This window comes from Nerophis ophidion, linkage group LG01, assembly GCF_033978795.1.
Source record: "Nerophis ophidion isolate RoL-2023_Sa linkage group LG01, RoL_Noph_v1.0, whole genome shotgun sequence".
Lineage (NCBI taxonomy): Eukaryota > Metazoa > Chordata > Actinopteri > Syngnathiformes > Syngnathidae > Nerophis > Nerophis ophidion.
Window position 1 is genome coordinate 72,737,630 of NC_084611.1, and position 25,711 is coordinate 72,763,340.

Sequence of the window (25,711 nt, forward strand, 5' to 3'; positions counted from 1 at the left end):
GCACCAACTTGACATTTTTTTAAAGACCTCAAATTTTAAATGACCTAAAAGCTTGCTTTGAACTATGATGGTCAACTTGTGGTCCAAACTACTGCATGATATCACAAAGCATATGAACAAATGGTTGAAAGTATATTAAAGGTATTACATTTAGAAATGTAGGCATTAACTTATGTTGCCCTAAGTGTACACGTTATGCAAATATCACCCAGCTATACAGTATCTGCAGCAAATATCAGCTCTAATCATTTAAAGGGGTTATAATGTAATGGGAATCCAAACTACATTACTTATTAACCTTTTTTTAACTAATGAATACAACAAATGGTTGTTACAGAAAGAGCCAAAGTTGAATTTATTTACTGCAGTATGTGTATTCTAGGGTAGATCTCATTACCCTCTGTATTTAAAATTCTTACATGTTTATTGTTGCATCAGTCTGGGGGTGGGGGATTTGCTGTATGGGACATACAGTCAGGTTGGTCACATGAAGACAGTAAAAAGAAAGATTGTAAAATTCTTTCCTGGATTAAAAAGAAATGGATTACACCAGTCAGTGTTGCTGCCGCTCACTTACTGCTTGCTTTGTATCTGTTTGTCGTCTGTAGCCCTTCCCACTCAACTTTTCAGCCTTGTGCCCACTCAACTGGCGCTACAGGCCATTTAATCTCAGTAAGTACCTGCTGTTCCTTGTAATGTCGGTCTGTACTGTACAACTGGATGTTAGGCCTGGTGTTTATTCATGTGTAATGGACATATGCTGTGTAATTCCGACTGTTATAGTAGAGATGGTAGAAGCGGAGGCACGTCAAATCAAATGGTAGCCATGGGAGGGACTGAAATGGTAAGTGAACCAACAATCAGTTTAAATGGCTTTTAAACAGCCTTGTTAAACTGAACCTACACTGTCATTTGTTTCTGACCAAAAAGTATGCATTTTCAAACGTTTTTATTTATATAAAAACACTTGGAGATGTGATTTTTTTTTTGTTACCTAACATGCAAATGCTGTATTGATCAAATGCAGCATTGTACGCAGTGCAAGTTTGCACAGTCATATAAAGAAGTCACCAACAATGTATAAAGGAAAAAAACTTAATTCCTTTGCAAAATGTTAAGAAAATAATATTAAAGATGAACTTTTTGGCTCCCAAAATGTAAATATGTATCACATTCCCGTTTAGGCAGGTTTCATCCATGTTTTAATTTACGGTATTAATGAAATTAATTGACTTTGGGGACGGCGTGGCTCCGCTGGTAGAGCGACTTGCCAGCAACCTGAGCATTCCTGGTTATATCCCCGGCTTCCGCCATCCTAATCTCATCCGTTGTGTCCTTGAGCAAAACACTTTACCCTTGTTCCTGATGGGTCGAGGTTAAGGCCTTTCATGCCAACAGTGGGTGAATTTGGAAATTGAGTACATTGAGGCTACAAGCTTTATAAGTATAACCCATTTACCATCAATGGCACCCAAAATGTAAAAATGTTTTGCATGTTGAGGCAGTATTAATGTATTAATTGACCTGCTGTGTTTTAAAACTTGCGTAAATAAACATGTCATTGCATTCTTCTGGTTGGTGTGCTTTAATTTTTGAATTTAGGTTTGTGAGACATTAAATCCACCGCCATCTAGTGGACAGTAGATGCTAGAGCAGCCTTCTATACCCCCGTTTGACCCACAGAGCCAAGAATTTAGGAATGAGTTTAACATTGGGTGGGAGTCGTCAGACATACATCAGAAACCTGACAGATATGGCAATCTGTAATAAATGTGTCGTAATCTAACTACACTAAAAGTTATTTTTAAAAATTACATGTCCATAACTTTATATTACATTTCTTTCAACATGACAATACCCACAGAGGCGTGATAAACCAATTGTTTAATTTAAAGTACACAGTACTGGTAGATTTCGCAATTAAGATTGGGTATAATACAAGATTTATTGTTCAGTGCGACAGTATATCAGTTGAGCGTTCGAGGCATTGAACTGAAAACCCGAGCTGTCCAGCAAAAGCTCTTCGGGTGGAGTGTGAGTGAGGTTTACCAAGTTGTACCGTTATACCCCCACACCCATAAACGTCACTCTCCTCCAGGTCGTGGAACCACTGGTCCAGCCTATGTTTAGTGTTGGTCGAATATGTAAGTGTCTAGCGTGCTATGCATCTGAAATCCAGAGCTGTCAACTCTGTTTAGCGCAAGCCCTTCAAGTGTTTGTGAGTAGGTTTTACTAACGTACAGTTAAGTCCACAAATATTTGAACATTGACACAATTTTCAGTATTCCACCTCTGTACAACACCACAATGGATTTGAAATGAAACATTCAAGATGTGCGTTAAGTGCAGACTTTGAGCTATAATTTGAAGGTATTTGCATCCAAATCAGGTTAACGGTGTATGAATTACAACACATTTTGTATGTGCCTTCCCCCTTTTAAGGGACCAAAAGTAATTGGACAATTGGCTACTCAGCTGTTCTATGGCCAGGTGTGTTATTCCCTCGTTATTTCATTTACAAGGAGCAGCTAAGAGGCCTACAGTTCATTTCAAGTGTGGTATATTAATTTGGAATCTGGGGAGGTCATCTCTCAATATGAAGTCCAAAGAGGTGTCAGTGAAGCAAGCCATCATTAGGCTGAAAAATCAAAACAAACCCGTCAGAGAGATAGCAAAAACAATAGGTGTGGCTTGGTCAACTGTTTGGTACATTCTTAAAAAGAGAGAATGTACTGCTGAGCTCAGCAACACCAAAAGATCTGGAAGACCACGGAAAACAAGTGTGGTGGATGACAGACAAATCTTTTCCCTTGTCAAGAGAAAAAACCTTCACAACAGTTGGCCAGATGAAGAAAACTCCCCAGGAGGTAAGTGTATCTGTGTCTAAGTCAACAATTAAGAGAATACTTCACCAGAAGAAATACAGGGGTTTCATCACAAGGTGTAAACCATTTGTGAGCCCCCAAAACAGGAAGGCCAGATTAGAGTTAGCCAAGAAACATCTAAAAGAGCCTGTGCAGTTCTGGAACAACATGGACAGATGAGACAAAGATCAACTTGTACCAGAATAATGGAAAGAGAAGAGAATGGGGAAGGGAAGGAACTGTTAAAAATCCAAAGCATACCAGCTCATCAGTGAAGCATGGTTTTGTAATGGCGTGGGCATGCATGCATGGCTGACAGTGGAACTGGATCTCTGATATTTATTGATGTGTCAGCTGACACGAGCAGCAGAATGGATTCTGAAATGTTTCGGGCAATATTATCTGCTTATTGGACGGCGCTTCTCAAAGCAGATGCACAATGACCTGAAGCATACTGCGAAAGCAACAAAATAGTTTTTAAGGTAAAGAAGTGGCATGTTCTGCAATAGCTAAGTCAATGTCATTCACCTGACCTGAATCCGATTGGGCATGCATTTCACTTGCTGAAGTCCAAACTGAAGGGAAAATGCCCAAAGAACAAGCAGGAACGGTAGACTGCTCCAGCAGAGGCCTGGCAGAGCATTAACTGGGATGGAACCCAGCGTCTGGTGATGTCTGTGGGTTCCAGCCTTCAGGCTGTCATTGACTGCAAAGAGGTTGCAACAAAGTATTAAAAAGTGACTATTTGATTTATGAATGTTAGTTTGTCCAATTACTTTTGGTCACTTAAAAGGTGGAAGGCACATATAAAATGTTTGTAATTCCTACACTGTTCATCTGATTAGGATGTAAATACCCTTAAATTAAAGCTCAAAGTCTGCACTTAAAGCACATATTGACTGTTTCATTTCAAATTCATTGTGGCTTTGTACAGAGTTGGAATACTGAAAATTGTGTCAATGTCCAAATATTTATGGACCTAACTGTACATACTTGCACAGCCACACTGTATGGCCTTCGTTACAGAAGCATAGCGCATCAAATACACAATACAATGAAATACATTTGTCTATGGTACTGTGCTGGGTTGAGATGACAACATTTTAGCTAGTGTTAATGTTACTTGGGAACACTAACAAGGTTGGCTATTTAAAAATAAATCAAATCTACTTTATTTATAAAGCACATTTAAAATTCACCACAGGGGTAGCCAAAGTGCTGTACAATGGGCAGGTTAAAAGATAATATGAGGACCGAGCAAACAAAACAGGACAAACAGAACATGAAAAAAACAGAAATAAATAAAAACATAAAAACAGGTTCACAGCAGGTGTATAATGGGGCACCATTGCAGGATGGATAGCACTAAAGTGTTAAAAACCAAGGAATAAAAGTATGTTTTTAAGAGAGATTTAAAAACAGGAAGAGAGGAGTCATGTCTAACACTCAGGGGTAGGTCGTTACAGAGCTTGGGAGCAGCAGCGGCGAAAGCTCTGTCCCCTCTAAGCTTCAGCCTTCTGTCAGGGACCGTCAGTAGCAGCTGATCTTTGGGATCGGGTGGGGCAGTAAGGCTGAAGGAGGTCGGAGAGATATTTTGACGCGAGGTTGTTTAGACATTTAAAAGCAAATAGAAGGAGTTTAACATTGATTGGATAACGCACAGGGAGCCAGTGAAGGGACGCTAATATAGGGGTGATGTGCTCACGTCTGCGGGTCTGTGTTAGCAGACGAGCAGCAGAGTTCTCCACGAGCTGCAGGCGGGCGAGGGAGGCCTGGCTAATGCCTACATACAGGGCATTGCAGTAGTCTAAACGATTCGAGATAAAGGCGTGAATTAATTTCTCGAGATCATGTCCTGACAGAAGCACTTTCACTTTCGCTATTTGGCATAATTGATAAAAGCTTTTTTGAACGACGCTGCTGATTTGTTTTTCGAATTTAAAATCTGAGTCAAACTTTACTCCCAGGTTTGTGACACAGTCGCTGAGATACGGGGTCAGAGTGCCGAGTTCAACGTTGGTGGAGGGAGAGCGACTTGGACCGAACAACATAACTTCTGTTTTGTCTTCATTTAGACTCAGGAAGTTAGCTGAAAGCCAGGCTTTGATGTCGTGGAGGCAGTCAATGTGACGTTGAACTGTTATTTTGTGCCATGGGAAAATAGATCCGGCAATCGTCGGCATAAAAATGAAATGCAATACCATACTTCCTAAAAATAGAACCAAGGGGGAGAAGGTAAAGCGCAAATAGGATTGGGGCAAGGACTGAGCCCTGGGGGACCCCGTGTGGTAGAAGAGCTGTGGAAGACATAAAACTGTTTATTTTTACACAAAAACTCCTGTCGGCTAGGTACGACCGGAACCAGTTGAGGGTGGCGCCCTTAATACCCACACAGTTCTCAAGACGAGTGATAAAGGTGGCGTGGTCGATAGTGTCGAACGCAGCAGAAAGATCTAAAAGCACCATGACGACATATTTGCCAGAATCAGTTGACAGGAGGATATCGTTAAAAACTTTTAGAAGCGCTGACTCTGTGCTGTGGAGGGCTTTAAAACCGGACTGGAACAGCTCAGTGATACCATTATGCTCTAAGAAGGGCAACAACTGACTGTAAACAACCTTCTCTAATTTTTTGGAAATGTATGGAAGATTAGAGAGAGGTTAGAGCGGAGAGAGGGGTCCAGGCTTGGCTTTTTAAGTAGAGGTCATACAAGTGCATGTTAAAACTCTACTGGAACTATTCCAGAAGAGAGGCTACTATTGATAATGTTACGGACATTTGATCCAAACAGGTGAGGTGGGAGGGTATCTGCAGGAGAACCAGAGGGCTTCATATGACTAACTGTGTCATTTAAAAAAGAAAAGGACACTGGCTCAAACTGATGGAAAACAGAAGAGAAAAGCCGAGGAACAGAAGGGTCATATGAAGGCTGGGATAAAGTGGCTCTCGTTGACTTAATTTTGTCAGTGAAAAAATGGAGACAATTTTCACAGAATTCAAAAGAAGCATCAAAACCAACAGATTTGGGAGCATCAATGACAGTGTTAATAGTTTTAAACAGGACTCTGGGGTTGTTACAGTTAGATATAATTTGAGATAGATATACATTCATATCTGCTTTTACAGTCATCTGAAAGGAAAGCAGGCTTTCTTTAAAAATGGCAAAGGACACATGCAGCCTGTCCTTTTTCCATCTTCTCTCTTTTGATACATTTTTTTAAATTTTTTTTTACAAAAAGATAATGTAAACAAAATCAGTTTATGTGACCGCATTTTGTGAATGTTTTAATATCTATATTCCAATTTGGTACTGTAAAAAATATTTCATTAGCAGGCTCAGATGTAAATTGGATTGAGAATTTTGAAACATACCAACACTGACAAACAATTTCTGACCTTTTGTATTAAAATGTTTTAAAGTCTTCACACTATTTTAAAATAGCATCATGTGGCCCAGTGGTTCTCAAATGGGGGTACGCGTATCCCTGGGGGTACTTGAAGGTATGCCAAGGGGTATGTGAGATTCTTTTTTAAATATTGTAAAAATAGCAACAATTCAAAAATCCTTTATTAATATATGTATTTAATAATACTTCAACAAAATATGAATGTACATTCATAAACTGTAAAAAAAAATAATTAGTGTTGACATCTAGATTTTTTGTGGACATGTTCCATGAATATTGATGTTAAATATTTCTTTTTTTTTGAGAAGAAATGTTTAGAATTAAGTTCATGAATCCAGATGGATCTCTATTACAATCCGGAAAGAGTGCGCTTTAAGTTGATGATCTATGTGTAAATTTTTTTATTTATGATTGAATCACTTGTTTATTTTTCAACAAGTTTTTTGTTTTTTTATATCTTTTTTCCAAATAGTTCAAGAAAGACCACTACAAATGAGCAATGTTTTGCACTGTTATACAATTTAATAAATCAGAAACTGATGACACAGTGCTGTAGTTTACTTCTTTATCTCAGTTTTTCAACCCAAAATTATTTGCTCTGATTAAGGGGTACTTGAATTAAAAAAAATGTTCACAGGGGGTACATCACTGAAAAAAGGTTGAGAACCACTGATGTAGCCAATCACAAACTAGACCTCATTCTATCCTCTTTTCTGAGAAAAACAAGTCAAAGAGAGAATCAAGTTAAAGTATTTTCCACGCTATTGAAAAAGGTCACCTCACTCTTGGTTCCAACAAATGTTGGTTTTGATTGGATGTAGTTTGAGGTCTCGAGTTCTGTTTTTGTAATTCATGTGTCAGGTTGTTGCTTTTGCTCATCAGCATGTGTGAATTCCAAAAGGGAGCTACAGTTCTCTTGCTGTTTATCTTTGAGCAAACTTGCGCTTTGGGCTAACCAAGGCTTCCTCTTTTGTTTGCCCTTGAGGTAAGAAGGTGGAGCTTGCTAGAGTTCCTCTGAATTAGGGTCGCTGTTCTTTGTGCAGTTTTGGTTCTTGCATGTGTTATTACCTGCTGTCTCTGGAACTGAAGAGCCTTGAGTGATATGAAGATGATTGGGATCTGTTTTCTGTGGACTCTGTTGGTGATTCACTGTGTGTTTGGTGAGTTAGACTTTGAGCCATTCCGATTTAGGATAAATTATGCTTTTCTTTAACCTTTGTGGTCCTTTTTGTGTTGGTAGTGTGCGGTGACATTCAATTCCTTGAGAGGCAGGAGGGTGACTTGGTAGTCTTTCCTTGCTCCATCAAGTCTAGCATCCATTCACCTGCAGCCTTCTCTTTAAAGCGCACTTGGTTGCATCCTGATGATGTTCTCTTCAAGTACAAGGGGACGGAGGCGCATGTGGAAAAGGCTCGTGACAAACGGCGTCTGGCGGTCAACGGCGACCCAAGCAACCACTCTGTGAATGTGACAATGTCTGACCTCAAAGCCAATGACACCGACCGATACGTTTGTGAGTTTGTGATAGAGAACCCTTCTTCTGAGGATGAACACCGAACGGGAGAGACAGAATTCTTCCTCCTTGTTGATACTGGTGAGTACACTTGATCTGTCGATGCACAACAACAATTCTCAGGGTATTCAATCGATCGCAGTTGAACTATTAGGTTTGTCTCAGAAGATGTTTCGCCTCTCATCCAAACAGGTTTCATCAGTTCATACTCATAGAATTTGATTTGTTACATCTAGTCTAGAACAATGGGAACATTCATAGACTCCCAAAAATGTTTTCTACACCTGCGCTCCCTCACTGGTTGACTTTTGGAGGTGTTCCCTTTTTTTGTACCCCAAACTAAATCTGACCAATCCTATCAGTTGGTCAGTGATACAGTGCACATGTCACGATAAGATTACAATAGTGCTTTGAAGTGATTAAAATGAATTTGAAATTAATTATGATGTAATAAATATTGACAAAAACCTTTAATGTGAGGTATTGATTTAAATGTATTTCATTGTGGTAGATCAAAAGATTGATACATAACAAAAAAAACTGGCTTCATGGAGTCATCTGTTTTTCAGGTCGGTTCAGTTTCATAATTATTATAGCACATTTAAACATATTGCCATAGTGCTCTACAAACATAAAATTAAAATATAGTGCAAAGCAGTGTCGAATGCACGTTTTTAACACAGCAAGATGAATATACTAGTAGCAAGTATGCCATAAAAGAAGTGCAAGAAAATATCACATTAAAATAGTAAAATGTAATAAATAAATAAAATGCAAAAAATAAGAAGGAAAACGACCCAAGATATCCTGTGTGATTGGATTTGAACGCCAGGGAGTACATATATATTTTAGCTTAAATTTAAAAGGGCTGATGGCTGAAAATATCTAATTTAAATTGCAAAGCTGTTCCTAACTGAAGTCTGTTTTTATAAGATGTATTAACATCTTATAAAAACATTAACTTATTTTTTTGGTGCGTTAACATAAATGTTAACGCACCAAAAAACAAAAGCAATGTATTGTATTGCTGAACTTTTCCGACCAGTGTAATCAATTGGTCAGATATAGTTTTAGTCCTAGACTAGATCTGACCTGGATGAATTATTGTTGAACTTTTCCGACTAGTGTAATCAATTGGTCAGATATAATTTTAGTCCTAGACTAGATCTGACCTGGATGAATAAAAACATCAAGAGACCCACAACAGATACACCTGCGCTTCCACATGGTTGACTAATGGAGGCTTTCTTTTTGTTTCTTGGACTAAATATGACAAATCAAATTTGCCAATTCTATGCTAAAACACACTCCTGTTATTTTCAGTCCTGTTAAGGATAGGATAACGTTGTATTTATCCCACAATGTGGAAATTTTGTAGTTGCAGTGCAGATTTTTGCATATGGTAACAAAATCAAATGTAATGAAAAACTAAAAATAAAAAATAAATAATACACTAACGATTGTACTATGTATAGATTAAACACACATATTGCACACCAAGAAAAAAGCAGATCACAGTAATCTTATAGGAGCATTCTTATGGCTGTAGGTAGAAAAGATTTGTGGTGGGACTCCTGCCTGCCCTGCGGATGTGGAATCGTCTTCGGCTTAGGACTTTAACATATATCGAAGTTCAATATATTTATTAACCCGACATACAGTTTTAAGAGACAGAACTCTGTTTCTTTTGAGTTACAACAAGTAAGCGGCACATTTTGGTGGAATGGTAGATATAAAAAATTAATTGATGGGCTGTGAAAATCATCAAATAGTAAAAATATATTTAACGTTTAAACTTTAGACTTGTATTTAAACCCAAAGAGAACTCAACAGTTTTTACAAGTAGACATTTTAGAAGGGTGGTTTATGGTGTGTTAATGAACAAAGCCTCCATAGGTCAACGAGCGCAGGTGTAGCAAACGGTGTCTCTACAGATCCAGGTTAGATCTGGACTAGGAAAAGATCCAACCAATTGATTAAATTAGTCAAATCTAATTTAGGAAACGAAAAAAAAAAAAGTTCTCGTCTTAATCCCAGACTTGATTTGACCTGAATGAATGGGCTCACGCCTCCTTACTGGTGGATTTTGAATGCTTTGTTCTTGTAACTAAACTACCAACCACGCTTTGTTGAAAGATGCACTTGTAAAAGTCCCCGAGTTTTTTCAGTGTTCAAGGTAGTGGTTTAAATATTTATTTTAAACTATACATTGAATATGTGATCACATCAATGTGCAGATTTGTTAAATAAAATAAATATTTATTTTATCTTGATACAGTTTACTTTCTAGAGACTCAAATGGCACCGATTCAGTGAAATATTTCTTATCCTGTTAAATGGGATTTTTGATTAATCTAATCTGCATTTAATGCACTTCCTTGTGGTCTTGATAAAATATATTGGATATCTTTTAGTGTAAATTTTGCGACAGTCACTTTTATTAACAGTTTTCTAAGACTGTTTGCAAACTGTTCATTCCCTTTTAATGAAACCATCAATGCCCCACCTTCTCCAAAGTATCAGCGATTTATATTTTGATGTACACTGTTATTATAAATCTTTAAAACTAACTTTTGGGATCACAACATATCTCATTGCATGTCAGTGATATTGTGCACATGCCACTATTAGATGAAAATATTTCTTTATCCTACCTTCTCTTGTATTTCCTCAAAACACGTTGCAATGTTAAGATGTTTTTTCTCTGAGTTTAATGGCTAATCCAATGGAATACTTACTGGTCTATGTTGACAAAACGGTCTTGTAGAAAATGGCGAATGGACAACACGGACGTGTTTATTTTCTAGACTTCAGGGTAGACGGGACAGTATGAAACGAGGAGTAGTAGTAATACTGGAAGCTCCTGGCAGCAGAGCGACGAGCAGAGAACCTTCAATGTATCCAGAAAGTATTCACAGCACGTCATTTTTTCCCTCCATTTTATTATGTTAGCTTTATTTTGAAATGTAATACCCCATAATGACAATTGGAAAACTTTTTTTTTTTAAATATTGCAAATGTATTAAAATAAAATAAAAAAAAACATCACATGTACATAAGTATTCACAGTCTTTTACCAATGCTTTGTTGATGCACCTTTGGCAGCAATTACAGCCTCAAGTCTTTTTGAATACAGTGCCACAAGCTTGGCACACTTATCTTTTGGGCAGTTTTACCCATTCTTTTTTGAAGCACCTGTCAACCTCCCTCAGGTTGGATAGAAACCGTTTTGATCCTGGATGTCTCTGTGCATTACTAAATTATTTTTTTAATCTATGCTAGCTAGTCTCCCAATTTTTCCGCTGAAAACAACCCCACAGCATGACGCTGCCACCACCATGTATTGGCCTGGTGAGGAGAGGGGCCTGGGTTCCTCCAAACATGATGCCTGGCATTCACACAATTTTGTTTCGCTTGTCAGTCTTTCAGGTGCATTTTGACAATTTTGTCATTTTACTTCAGAAATGGCTTCCGTCTGGCCATTTTACCATACAGGCCTGATTTGTGGATTTCTGTAAAGATGGTGGTTCTTCTGGAAGGTCCTCATCTCTTCACAGAGGAATGCTGTAGCTCTGACAGAGTGTCTATTGGGTTCTTGGTCACCTCCATGACTAGACTAAGATGAATGCAGCAATGTACAGAGACATCCTGGATGAAAACCAACACTTTACATCCAACCCAATGGAGCTTGAGATGTGCTGGAAAGAGGAATGGGCAAAACTGTCCAAAGATAAGTGTGCCAAGCTTGTGACATTGTATTAAAAATAAACAAAAAAACTTGAGGCTGTAACTACTGCCAAGGATGCATCAAAAAAGTATTGAGCAAAGGCTGTACATAATTATGTACATGTGAATTTATTATGTTTTTAATTATTACATTTTGCAAAATAAAAAAAACATTTTTACATTGTCTATTTTTTTTCTGGGGAAAATAAATGTATTCCATTTTGGAATAAGGCTGCAACATAACAAAATGTGGAAAAGTTATGCGCTGTGAATACTTTCCTGTTGCACTGTATACAGTAATACAAATTTCTACAGTAGTGCTTCCACTGTTAAAAAAAAGACTGCAAAACTTTCAAAACAGAGGCGTCCAAAGCTGTTTGCAAGCTTACGCCCAACTTGATTAACACAAGTAACATTTATAACTCAAAAGACAAAAATCATCATACTGTAGCTCCCCTTTCAAGGGTCTGCCCACCTGACAACCACAGGACTAAACAGCCACAAATAAAAAAATAAAAAATATATTTTTTAATTAACTCAAAACATTAAGTACACAATGGTACATGAATAATATAGAACACTGTAAACTGTGTTCATCAAATTTTTCTGTATGTCGGTGCTGAGTCATGGCCGTCCACATTAATTTGTGAGCTCTGCTCACTGCTCCCCGCTGCATACAGTATTTTTGTTTCTTTTTAAATTTGAACATTTTGACTTAAACGGCCTTCATCCTCAAAAGGGACCTATAATAATTTGCATTTAAAACACCTCTTTGTATTCTGGATAATATGTACTGGGTATGCTTTGGAGTGAATGCCATGGCAACCTAGTCATCAATATTGTTCCTTTTAAGTTTTTTTTTATACCGGGGCTTAAACAATTACTGCGAACCAGCAGGCTTGTTTTACCACTAACGTGACCTGACAAATTACAGCCATGTACATTTTTGTTTCAATCCAATTAGGACGCTGATTCATGTTTGTTTACATTATAGACAAGAATCAAATCCGTTCCAATGTCAAACTGTCAGCATCACCTGTGCTAAGTTTTTACATTCTTAACTGTATATGGTTGGAAACAATCTCATTACTGTCATATCGCATCCATCCATTTTTTACCACTTGTCCTTTTCGGGCCCAGCTGCACTTGGGCGGAAGGCGGGGTACACCCTGGACAAGTCGCCACCTCGTCACAGGGCCAACACAGACAACATTCACACACTAGGGCCAATTTAGTGTTGCTAATCAACCTATCCCCAGGTGGATGTCTTTGGAGGTGGGAGGAAACCCACGCAGTCACGGGGAAAACATGCAAACCTGATCAAATCAGTAATATTTTCACCTGTAATAGATGGTCAAGTGGAATGATTTGTTATACAATTTTAAAAAGAGGTGAACTACTGTAACCTGTATAAACAACCAAACACTAACTTGGTCCGCTGACTTCAAGCCAAAGAAAATCTAAACTTTTTCACAATAATACCCTTTATGCTTACTCAGATGCACTGTAAATTTTGACAGCTGTTTATTATAGTTTTTGTCTTTTGAGCAAAATGCTGTTTAGTTTTAGTCATATTTCAGTCATCTAAATTGACTTACATTGTTAAAACCTTTGAGTCAACTAAAATTACAGTGAATTTAGTCAACATTAGTCCTCTCCTGTCTCCCAGGTGTACACATTTTGATGTGGGACTTCTTTGATGCAGACAGTTTTGTTTTGGTGGTGAGAATTCCAACTTTCTTATCTCACAAAGCAAACCATTTGATTGGTTCTCCTTTGTAACTCATTCGTGCGCCGTTTAAGAGTTCTGATTTGGATATATTTCTAAGAGGGATTTAAGAAGAAAAAGTGATAATAACCGCGGTAAAACTTGAGACAGTGTAACTATTTTAAAATAAATTATGAAAAAAAACATGATTAATAGCTGCACTCATGGAAAGTTGCTAATTTAAATGCTAACATGAAAACAGGAGACATTTAACATTTTATCATTAAAACAAGGACATCCATCCATCCATTTCCACCGCTTGTCCTGTTCGGGGTCGCGGGGGGTTGCTGGAGCCTATATCAGCTGCATTCGGGCGGAAGGCAGTGTACACACTGTACAAGTCTCCATCTCATCGCAGAGCAAACACAGACAGACAGACAACATTCACACACTAGGGCCATTTTAGTGTTGCCAATCCACCTATCCCCAGGTGCATGTCTTTGGAGGTGGGAGGAAGCGGAGTACCCGGAGGGAACCCACGCAGTCACGGGGAGAACATGCAAACTCCACACAGAAAGATCCCGAGCCCGGGATTGAACCCAGGACAACTCAGGACCTTCGTATTGTGAGGCACATGCACTAACCCCAATACCACCGTGTTGCTCAAACACAAAATATGCAGAATAGTGGGTTTTCTAACAGTGTGTCTATTCTAGTTATTAAAAAAAAAACCAGTTGTTAAAGAGGGGTAGCGGGCAGGGGGTGTATATTGCAGTGTCCCGGAAGAGTTAGTGCTGCAAGGGGTTCTGGGTATTTGTTCTGTTGTGTTACGGTGCGGATGTTCTCCCGAAATGTGTTTGTCATTCTTGTTTGGTGTGGGTTCACAGTGTGGCGCACATTTGTTACAGTGTTAAAGTTGTTTAATACGGCCACCTTCAGTGTGACCTGTGTTTCTGTTGACCAAGTATGACTCGCATTCTTTTGTATATGTGAAAAGCCGTAGATATTATGCAAAGGCAGTGCCTTTAAGGTTGATCGGCATTCTGTACTTCTCTCTACGTCTGTGTACACAGAGGCGTTTTAAAAAGTCATAAACTTTACCATTTGAAACCAATACCGAAAATTTTGAAAACGATATTTTCCGATATTACATTTCAAAGCATTTATCGCCCGATAATATCGGCAGTCCGATCTAATCAGACATCTCTAGTTTCATCCCTAATTGCCTAACTGCAAGACCAAATTAAATTTGATTCGGTCATTTTTCTTTTTTTTATGCGTCAAATAAAATGTCAGTTACATATGTCATTGTCTTAGTCAACTGCGACCCCAAAAGGGAGAAGCGGTAGAAAATGGATGGATGGATTATTAGTCCAACAAATTGACAAAAAATATTATTCAAATTTAGTAGCACCTGCGGTGATTATGCTAACTGCGTCACTAAGACAATTGGTGTAGTTTCTATGAAGGTCATTGTCTAAGCTTTCATCCCTACATTCCTCCTTGAGACGCCCCCGGTGGTTGGGTGGACGTGGGGCCGATAGAAGTGTGCGCCGGGGGCTCGGCCGTCATCCCCTGTCTCCCCCCCCGCGGCGAGGATCTGCCAGTGGAGGGGGTGAGCCTGACGAGGCGAAGGGGCCGCGATCCCGTGGAGCTGCTCTACCACTCCAAGCGCCACCACCGCACCGGGCCGCCGCTCTCCTCCGCTTCCTCCTCCGCTTCCTCCTCCTCACGCTTCCAGCTGTGGTCGTCCCCGGGCCCCACGGGCTTCACTTACAACCTCACCCTGCGTCAGCTGCAGCCAGAGGACGGTGGCTTGTACAGCTGCCAGCTCCTCCTGCGCGGCCACCATGACGGTAGCACGTCACTAGACAGCCGACGGGCCGTCTTTGTTTCCGTGCAAGGTAGGTGGTGACCTCGCGGCCGCTTCCCAATTAACCCCTAACAGCATCTTTCACCTGGTTGAGTTTGGTTCCCTCCTCCTAACACTTAATCATTGCACAACGGCTGCAACCTTCTCAAGATCCCCATCTGTTGTTCAGCCTAGGAAGGAAGTGGCCTCATTGGCTTCTGCAATTCCACTGAACTCTTTAACTGCCACACTTCCTGTTATTACTTCTTCTACATCAGAGGACCCAGCGCTTCTTTTTGTCTGTCGGTCCTGGCAGGTCAGTGCAGCTGCTCTGATTACACCACGCTGCTCTACGCGCTCTCTTCCTCCGTGGTGGTCCTCCTTGTGCTGCTCGCCACGCTGCTGCTCTGCCAAGTAAGTTTTGGTGTTGCCATCACCTGCCGGTCAAAGGCGTTACCCCACTTCCTCTCACAAGCTCACCACAGCAGTTTCACAACAGCTTTTCTTTCCTCACAAGGAAGGCAGCCAACACCCATGAAACTTTGTTTTGATTGACAGGAAATTCATCTCACTGATTTTGTTTGCAGAAAAAAGCGTGCGGCTCCAAGCAGCACCCTCAAGTCCCCATCTACGAGGAGATGGTCGGCGTGCAGACCCCCGCTGACAAATTGGATCCTCGGCATCTAGAGGAGCCGAGCGTGTACAGAAACTGCAGGAGGAAGAAATCCTGCCCAGGAAACGAGTACGAAACTTCAAACGGGGCTCTCAGAAAGTAAAGTAGAACTTGTTAAGTCAGACAACAAACTAGCTGAATAGCTTGATGCAAAGATTACTTCTATGCTAGCCAATGAGTTATGTCGCGGTACATGCACACAAACGCAGCTCTCCCAATTTCACTTTTGCCTCCATCTAAACTCCTTAGACCAGGGGTCACCAACGCGGTGCCCGCAGGCACCAGGTAGCCCGTAAACACCAGATGAGTCGCCCGCTGGCCTGTTCTAAAAATAGCTAAAATAGCAGCACTTACCAGTGAGCTGCCTCTATTTTTTACATTTTATTTATTTATTAGCAAGCTGGTCTCGCTTTGCTCGACATTTTTAATTCTAAGAGAGACAAAATTTAAATAGAATTTCTAAACCCAAGAAAATATTTTAAAGACTTGGTCTTCACTTGTTTAAATAAATTCATATATTTTTTTTAAACTTTGCTTCTTATAGCTTTCAGAAAGAACATTTTTGAGAAAAAAATACAACCTAAAAAATTATTTTAGGATTTTTAAACACATATACCTTTTTACCTTTTAAATTCCTTCCTCTTCTTTCCTGACAATTTAAATCAATGTTCAAGTATTTTTTTTTTTTTTTTTATTGAACAGAACAATAAATACATTTTAATTTAATTATTCATTTTAGCTTCTGTTTTTTTCGACAAAGAATATTTGTAAAATATTTCTTCAAACTTATTAAAATAAAAAAAAATATTCTGGCAAATGTAGAAAATCTGTAGAACCAAATTTAAATCCTATTTCAAAGTCTTTTGAATTTCTTTTAAAATTTTTGTTCTGGAAAATGTAGAAGAAATAATGATTTGTCTTTGTTAGAAATATAGCTTGGTCCAATTTGTTATATATTATAAAAAAAAGTTCAGATTGGATTTTAACCTATTTAAAACATGTCATCAAAATTCTAAAATTAATTTTAATCAGGAAAATGATGTTCCATAAAATATTTTTTTATTTAAAAAAAAAAAAAAATTAATTAGCTAATTTTTGTATTCATTTTTTTCGGTTGAATTTTGAATTTTAGAGTCGAAATTGAAGCTAAACTTTGTTTCGAAATTGTATTTTAATTTTTTTCGGGTTTTTTTCTCTTTTAAACCGTTCAATTAAGTGTTTTTTTAATCATTTATTCTGTACAAAAAACCTTCCGTAAAAGGAAAAAAAAATGTACGACGGAATGACAGACAGAAATACCCATTTTTTTTTTTAAATATATAGAGATTGATTTATTAATGGTAAATTGAGCAAATTGGCTTTCTGGCAATTTATTTAAGTGTGTATCAAACTGGTAACCCTTCGCATTAATCAGTACCCAAGAAGTAGCTCTTGCTTTCAAAAAGGTTGGTGACCCCTGCCTTAGAGGAACTTTTCAAAGTCAGAAAATATATTACCCTCAAATATCTGGAGAATATTCTCTTGTGCGGCCACAATATTATCTTGCTGTTCACTTGTGTCGGAAAATATCCACACAACATTCTCAGTGCATATTAAACCTATACATTGACTACTCTTAAGTATAGACACCTTTTACTTTTATAGTGTTGTCCCTTGCTTTTTGCCGAAGTGTGAGGGCATTTCCTATGTTTGTGGGACACAAAGCGTTGCCAGATGTACAATGATTATCATTTTTGGGTCATCCCCACAACTCAGTGCCATTCCCGCGTTGTGACTTGCACAATATTTCCATCTAATATTTTACTTCCTGAACATTGGAAGAATTTAAAAGGTTGTTTATCAGACTTAACAATAGGACGTATTTATTTAAAGTATTAAATGTATTCTATTTTACATTTGTTTAGAAATTGGCAAAATACTTCACAGCAAAAAGTATAAATTGTATAACTTTTAGGATTTAAAAGTGCCCCAGCTCACCAGCTTTTCTGCTGCTTTAAGCTACCAGCTAGTTGGCAAATGTTACAGTGAACCCCGTAAGATCCAACCGAAACATCCGATGTCTTACGAGCTAACATTAGCTTAGAGCTAGAAATCGACATAACTGTTTTTTTACGACGTAAAGGAAGAAAGTGCATGTGAAAGTCAGTGCTAGAAAGAAGCACATGATATTAATTGAATCAAAGAAATAAACATGACAAAGCGTGTAGCTGACTTGAAGTACTTAGTGTATCACTGCGAGTTTTCACCAAACTGAAACAGAATGAGTCCAAAATGCCAGCCAAGAACATTACAATTGTATAAATGGCAGATTCATTGAAGCTGCTGATGGTGTGTTTGACAGAAGCAGCTCTTAGTGTAGAAGTCAATTCTCCCAAGGTAAATGCTGTACATTTCTAAAACTACTGTAATTGATTGCAGTACATTCCAGATATGTTGTTTGTATTCTGTATTTCCTATCTAATGTATTTTTCTTTTTAAAAGACCTGTTAAAACTGTTTACTTTTGTAAGTGCCAAATACCAACAATTGATTAGAATTCCTTTCACAATACCAGCTATGTCACAAAACCAGTCCACACAAAAAGTATACACAGCGCTTCATATTTTCCACATGTTTGAGGACAAACATTAATTTAATTCATTTTGGAATAACTTGTCTCTATCTTCCTCCCACTTCCAAAGACATGCACCTGGGGATAGGTTGATTGGCAACACTAAATTGGGCCTAGTGTGTGAATGTGATAGACTTGTCCGACTGCGTGCAGCTGGGATAGGCTCCAGCACCCCCATGACCTTGAGAGGGACAATCGGTTGATGGAATAACTTGTAACATAAAATGTGGAAAAAGTGAAGCGCTTAGAATACTTTCTGGATGCTTTGGAAAATAAAATTAATTTTTCTTTGAAAAGTAAAGCTAAAAGTGTTATCTATGATCTTATCTTATTCCCCATCTGGCAACCCAGCAGCTAAAGTAGAGCTATACACAAATGTATACAGTGTTCTGTTTTCCTGAAAAGAAAGAGAAAGACGACAAACTGAAATAACAGCCAAGAAAATCTGAACTTTATTAATAGAATCGGAAATAAGCTCCATAAATTCACATGGAAACTTGTTTTTGTCCGGTGCATGTCCTTAACAATCACATTCTATGAGGAAAAGGAACAACATTAAAAGCCACAACTTTGTATTTCAGTTACAGACATTTTTTTGCACGTTTTTTTTCTTTTCTTTTTAAAGTAAAGGCAAAAGTACCCCCATCCCCCCCACTCCCCCATCCTAAAAAACCCTTTAAAGAGCCTTTTATTAAAATCCTGGGCTTCTTCTCAGTAGGACCCACAGTGCTTTAGCAGAAGGACAAGCGCTCATTGGTTAAAAGGGTTACACAGCATGGCGATGTAAGGGCTCGCTAAAACATGACAAGAGACAAAAAGCAGACATCAAACCCTGAACCCCAAGGACTTGCCCCTCCCACTTTGTGCATAGATCATGATCCTTTTAAAACCAGCTGTTTGCACGGAGAGATGATTGACAAGTAACATCCTGCACAGGAATACACATAGAAGCAAGAACATTTTCATTGATCTGTTTCAAATGTAAAGCAACGTCTACTTGGGATTTCACATGTAAAGCACTTTCTTTTTCTCTTTAAATTCAGTTGATTCTCAGTCTTATTTGGTAAATATGTGGAACTTGCTACAAACATTTCTTCTTGTCTTTTCAACTCAAAACAAAGAAAGCAATCGCTTCACCGGTGCCTGTTGCTTAGTTGTGAAGAAACGATGGAGGAGTTGGGATGTTAGAACCCTGACCTTCCTGAGACAAAAATCCATGAATCTTTTACAAGTGTGCAAGATAGTGACCCATAATAATGGCAAACAACACAAACACAAAAAAAGAGATCATGTGTCAACAACTTGAAATAGGACAACACAACACTGATCAATCCCAGAGTTCGCAAAGTAGCATAAATCTTCATTTTGCAAGGTTTTCATGTCCGTGTTTGACGCTTTTATGAAACACACAACATTCCTGTCATAGATTCCTACTCGCTCCACGGTTACACAAATGAAATGCTTGTAAATGACAACAAGTGGCTTTTGCAGAAGAAGAATCAAACAAAATTATAGGCACCTCTGAAATGACATCCCCTCCTGTTTCCCATTGCTCTTGAAGCTAACACTAATTCCTATGGCCACACCTTAATAGTTGTTTTTTTTAACCGTTTTACATGGGAACACAATGGTGCAATACTCATTGATAATCCTGCATGGGGATTATTCCACAATAAAAGCCACTATAAGGTAGATAAACTTTTATACAATGAAAAGAAAAAGTCCATTAAGTCCTTGAGTAAACATTTACACATGAGTTGTCACCGTCTCCCCTCCGTACTTTTGTCTACGATTAGCTGAGTGAGGGCTACGACACACTAAGTGCAACATTAGAAGGTGACACACACACACACACACACACACACACACACACACACACACACACACACACACACACTTGCATTTCAAAGTTTTTGCAAGGATTTGTAACTCAATGCAACACATTTCAACCCTCTCAGCCTAGCTTTTCGACGGTTTGCCGTTACCAAGGAGATTTTAGGGCCACACTTTCAAAAGAAAACAGAAATTCAACTGTAAGAATTATTTGGTCGTCTCAAGAGGATGAAGTCAGAAAACAGATGTTACGTTACGAAAAAAGTTGTGCAATAATTTAAGGTTGTAATCTTACATCGAAATTATTTTTACAAATGATGTAAAAAAAAAAAGCCTACAATAGCCGCACAATCAGTTTGCATTGTCTCCCCATGCTGGGATAGACTCCAGCTTAACCCTGAACCTAACCAGGATGAGCGCTATAAAAATAGAAAAAGAAAAGTTAAAGTTTATTAAAATGTATACAGTGTATAAAAGCTTAAAGGCCTACTGAAACCCACTACTACCGACCAGTCTGATAGTTTATATATCAATGATGAAATATTAACATTGCAACACATGCCAATACGGCCTTTTTAGTTTACTAAATTGCAATTTTAAATTTCCCGCGGAATTTCCTGTTGAAAACGTCGCGGAATGATGACGCGGGTTTGTGACATTATTGGTTGGAGGGGACATATCAGCCCAGCACCACTTGGGGCTAAAAGTCATCTCTTTTCATCGCATAATTACACAGTATTCTGGAAACTGTGTTGCTGAATCGTTTGCAAATTGTTCAATTAATAATGGAGGAGTCAAAGTAGAAAGATGGAGGTGGGAAGCTTTAGCCTTTAGCCACACAAACACACAGTGTTTCCTTGTTTAAAATTCCCGGAGGTGAAGCTTTACTATGGATCAGAGCAGTAGAGCGAACATGGAGCCTGACCACTTGTCAACCGGCAGGTTTCGGTGAGAAAATTGTTATAAAAAGTTGCCTTTTACCGGAGATCAGCGGAGCTTCTGTCCTGCTGCAGCTTCGTGACTTCTCTCAGAGACTGGCGTCAACACACCCGTGGACACACCCCTCTGACTATCAGGTACTATTTAACTCACTAAAACACTAGCAACACAATAGAAAGATAAGAGATTTCCCAGAATTATTCTAGTAAATGTGTCTAAAAACATCTGAATTGCTCCCAATGCAATCGCCTTTTTTCTTTCTTTCTAGTCCCTCACTCTAAATTTCCTCATCCACGAATCTTTCATACCCGCTTAAATAATGGGGAAATTTTCGCTTTCTCGTTCCGAATAGCTCTTGCTGCTGGAGGCTCACATTATAAACAATGTGAGGAGCCCTCACACCGGTGATGTCATCGTCTGCTACTTCCGGTAAAGGCAAGGCTTTTTCATTAGCGACCAAAAGTTGCAAACTTTATCGTCGATGTTCTCTACTTAATCCTTTCAGCAAAAATGTGGCAATATCGCGAAATGATCAAGTATGACACATAGAATGGACCTGCTATCCCCGTTTAAGTAAAAAAATCAAATTTCAGTAGGCCTTTAAGCTTTTAACATTGTGTAGGTTTGAACGTTGTAATATAGAGTTTACGCTTTTAACGTAGTATAGTGTTTTTGACGTATAAAGTTGACACATTTGACATTGTAAAAAATGTATGTTTTGACCTTGTATATGTTTGTACGTCGTATAAATTTCCATTTTTTACCTTGTTTACAGTTTACATTTTTTACATTGTGGAAGTATGTACGTAGAATAAAGTTTACGTTTAGAATGTTAATTCTACACGCTGAATTGTTTTCACAATTTTTCGGAAAATAATGTGAGCAAAAATACAACTTGATTGTAAAATATTTTTCCCCTCAGAGTAGCTTGTTTTTAAAAACTTCACATTTTACTACAAAAATGACATTTGCTTGGTCAAATATCGACTTGTTTTTCCTCGCGTAATATTAAAACTTTTTTTTTGACAAATGTGAATTTTTTTTTTTTTTTAAATGATCAACATTTGTCCCTGGGGGAAAAAAAGTTATTGTAAGGTTAATTTTCCAAGTTAAATCAAGACATTTTGTGACTTTATTTCCCTCTTCAAAGTTGATTATTTTTTCTTTCGAGTGTGGCCCTTTTTCCTTTGTATTTCATTGATTCAAGTATTTGTGTTTAATATTTCTTTTCTGTAAGTCATGTTATTTTGGGAAACGCTCTAAGCTGAGGGGAATAATCATGTCTGGCATTTTTTTTTTTTTTTACTTTAAAGAAATACACAATAGAGTACACTTGCTTCGATGCACTGCATCTTGTCCATAAAAAGCAAAATGTGCAGAATTTCAACCTCCAACTTTTGTACGATCAAGTATCCGTTTACAACCAAATTGGTTTCTTCGCATATTTGCGGGGGGACGAAAACAAAGAGGAAAAAAAAGCAAACATATTGCTCATCTTCAGGTGAGGCAATCACAAAGGTAACATTTGAGAGGCTACAATCGGAGGCGTGTTGCTGTTGCAAGATACTGCTATGTAGAAGAGAGCCTCTCAGTGCTGGTGCAGCATGTTTTCCACTCCTCAGCTATTGGGTCTGTCTGAGCTTGGATCATCAAGGCAGTTACAGAAACAGGCAATAGTGATTTTTGCTTGTGTGCTGCAGGACGTCACGTCCTGAAAAAGGTAGCCTTTTTTTTTTTCTTCCTTTTTAAGACTTTGTACCTCTCCAACTCGTCGCCGTGTGAGCGAGCCTGATACAGTTTGGGCCCGCAGGAGCCTTTTTTTTTTTTTTTTTGGCTGTGTGGAAATGTACAGTTCATATCAGTGGGCCGGCTTTGAGCAGGACGTCAACATAAAAACGATTCAAATAAAAGGCAGCCGGGTCGCTGGTCTACTTCTTCCTGGGGTTACGAGAGACTCGACCCTCCAGCTAGAAGTGCAGAGCTTTAACATATACAACCTTTTTGTTTTGTTTTTTAAGATTTTTTTTTCTGTCAAACTTCATAAAAACGATGTTAAAATGTGTGATATTTTTTTTTTGCAGTTTTTTTTGGTTTTAAAAAAATATGTACCCGGGATTACCCATCAACTGTGCACTGTAGCAAACTGGAACCGTCCAATGCGAGGTTAGGTTTGTCCCACAAAAACATAAAAGAGAAATGTCAGTCATTCCAGGATGTGATGCTGCTGCCCGTCAACACATTGATCCCCCAGCCCCGCCCTTAGGGTGCTTTCAGTCAAGTTGGCACACTTTGTTGGCTTCTTTTCACACCACGTGTTGGGAGGCCGAGGTGTGCCAGAGTTTCAGAGCTGCGTCGTTGCGGTGGTGTCCGCTCCCCCCCTACCCTGAGATCATGCTCGGACACGGCGGGTGTTGTTGATAACGTGTTCCGACTAAAGATGGCGACAGTGTTTTGGAGAAATGGCAGCCATCGTGAAGTGCGCAGTAGGGGTGGGTGGGTTCGGGCAGGGGACTGCTTGTAGAAGGGCCTCTTGTCTTTTGCATAGAAACTGGTACAAGGGCCCACTGGAGGAGGGGGGGCGGGGGGGGGGGGGGGGGGGTGATGACAGTGTAGCAGCTAGGCGATGAGAGCAGCTTGGACCAAAACAAGAGTTGAACAAGAAACAACCTGGACTGGAAGTAGTACAGAATACTGTCCAACACAATCAAAGTCTATAGTATTGATCCCATTCGAGTGTTTTCTGTATAAGAACAGTGAAGGGCTACTTCGGCGTCTCAACGCCACAACAAAAAATCCAGAAATATGACTATTAAATCTTCCAGCTAAAGTGATTTTTGTGTGTTTATTTTTTATTTATTTTTAAAAAATTTTTAAGAGTCGGTGGGCGTGGGCCACATCAGAGGCAGGCAGGTGGTTATTGCCAGATTGAGCCTGTTAAGAGGAAGTGCGGCTGATGCTGCTGTAGTGATGGCCGCCGCACACTCGACAAGGGGGCTTAAGGGGGGGAACACAGTACAGAGGCACTCGCTGGCTTCCAAACGCCGCCGCCCCCGCCCCCTTCTCACTTCCCCGCCTCTGGAGACGCTTCAGGTCTCCGAAGAGCGCAAGGCTTAGAAACATTTGGAGTAACAGTGATATCAATCGTCCAAAAAGAGCTGTCTTGATTTCTTGGATTGGAGCCTGCAGCTCCTCATAAGTGCTATGATTTCCAACAAAATGAAAAAAAAAAAAAAAGTGTCTTTCCTCTGTTGATCCAGAACACTCGTAAGTTTACTGCATTAGGAGCACCGCCGTCCTTTTATTTGGTAGTGTGCCAGATACCCAGAGGCCTGTGGATCCAGTTTTTGTTGGGTACGGCACGCAAAGAGGACATTTTCCTCTGTTGCAGGGTTCAGTCCCCGCTGCCTTTTAAAACTTGGGGGACCGGCGCTCTGGAGGGAATCCAAGGAAGGTCTTTCAAGTTCCAAACAACAATGGAATACACGACGAGAAGAAGAAAAGCAAAAGTTGTCGGGTGGATATTGCACAATGTAAACTGTCAAAGGTGGGGTCGTGTTTTTCCTCCCTGCCCACCGAGTCAGACTGAAGAGAAAAAGCACCAGTGAGAACTGGAGGTGACCCCCATTAGCCGGGTGGTCTTGTCCGTGATTAATATGCACATAGCTTACATTTTGGGACAGACATCAGAACCCCGAGCAGCCAGCAGCGTTGCAGAGAAGACAAACGCTGCGGTCAAAGAAGGTGAAAGTGTGCAAGACTACATCACGTACTTCATGAGTCCACTAAAGAAAAAGGCGGCTTGGGAAGAAGAACCTGGGCCAGAGAGCACTTAAGGCTAATTGTAGTGCTGAGAAACAAGGTAACGAGGAGCGGTCCTCCCACCACCTCATTGGCCGCAGTGCATGCTGGGAATGCTTGCTTTTGTTTGGGATGATTTCATTCTTCTTGGAGGAAAAAGGTAGATGGCAGCTTTGATTGCTTCTTCTAAAATAAAAATAAAAAAGTTTTTTGTTTTATGCGTCAGTTTGTTGCAAAAATAAAAGACTGAGGTCTTAAGTCTGTGTGGGAGAAAACCTCAGATTTCTGCTTCACATTTCACAGTTCCAGAAAGTTCCAAAATGGTGCTGATTATCGCCACATGATTTGCTTGGATTTTGCTCCTGTACAAGCCCCTCCGCCTTCCTCCATGGACGTGGTGTGGCATCCTCCTACATGGACTCCCCACTCAGCAGGTCTCCAGGCAGCAGGGTGTTAATCTGGGTGGGGCTCCCCATCACCCGGGCGTCGTCTCCGCTGGGAGGCCCCCACAGGCTGGAGTACTGGGGCACGCCTCCCCAAAGCAGGTCGCCGCCGCTGGACTTGCCTGCGCCGCTGCTCCACTGGCCCATGGAGTGGGACAGCGCTGCCCCGCCCATTCGATTCTGATTGGGTCCCGGGTTGGCGTGCCAGCTGGTGGTGGTGTTGGAGGACAGCGACTGGCCTTGTGCAAAGAAGCGGTTCACCTCCTCCTCGCCGGCAAACTCCGCCAAGATGGTGGTGTTACCCAGCACACACCTGACACAGGAAGCACAACATGGGTCAGCAA

The 25,711-nt window shown here is 39.6% G+C and overlaps 2 protein-coding genes across 6 annotated transcripts in view; one reads left to right on the forward strand and one right to left on the reverse strand.

Annotated features, from left to right (window-relative positions):
* Positions 1-42: 42 nt before the first annotated feature.
* On the forward strand, positions 43-20,250 carry LOC133559223 (uncharacterized). 2 transcript variants are annotated; one of them, XM_061910778.1, is made up of 7 exons: positions 43-672; positions 784-844; positions 7,316-7,432; positions 7,513-7,866; positions 14,728-15,123; positions 15,388-15,485; positions 15,659-20,250. In XM_061910778.1, exons 3-7 carry the CDS (start codon positions 7,375-7,377, stop codon positions 15,845-15,847), a joined length of 1,095 nt encoding a protein of 364 aa, XP_061766762.1. In that variant the 5' UTR covers positions 43-672; positions 784-844; positions 7,316-7,374; the 3' UTR covers positions 15,848-20,250. The 2 variants fall into 2 exon arrangements, with proteins under 2 accessions (XP_061766762.1, XP_061766768.1); XM_061910784.1 differs by lacking the exon at positions 784-844.
* tnrc6c2 (trinucleotide repeat containing adaptor 6C2) overlaps positions 18,784-25,711 on the reverse strand; it is a 63,640-nt gene continuing 56,712 nt past the window's right edge. For all 4 annotated transcript variants that reach the window (XM_061910727.1, XM_061910717.1, XM_061910708.1 and 1 more), the window contains one exon: positions 18,784-25,680. In XM_061910727.1, the coding sequence (XP_061766711.1) occupies positions 25,335-25,680 (346 nt within the window). In that variant the 3' untranslated portion in view covers positions 18,784-25,334. The remainder of the gene's footprint in view (positions 25,681-25,711) is intronic.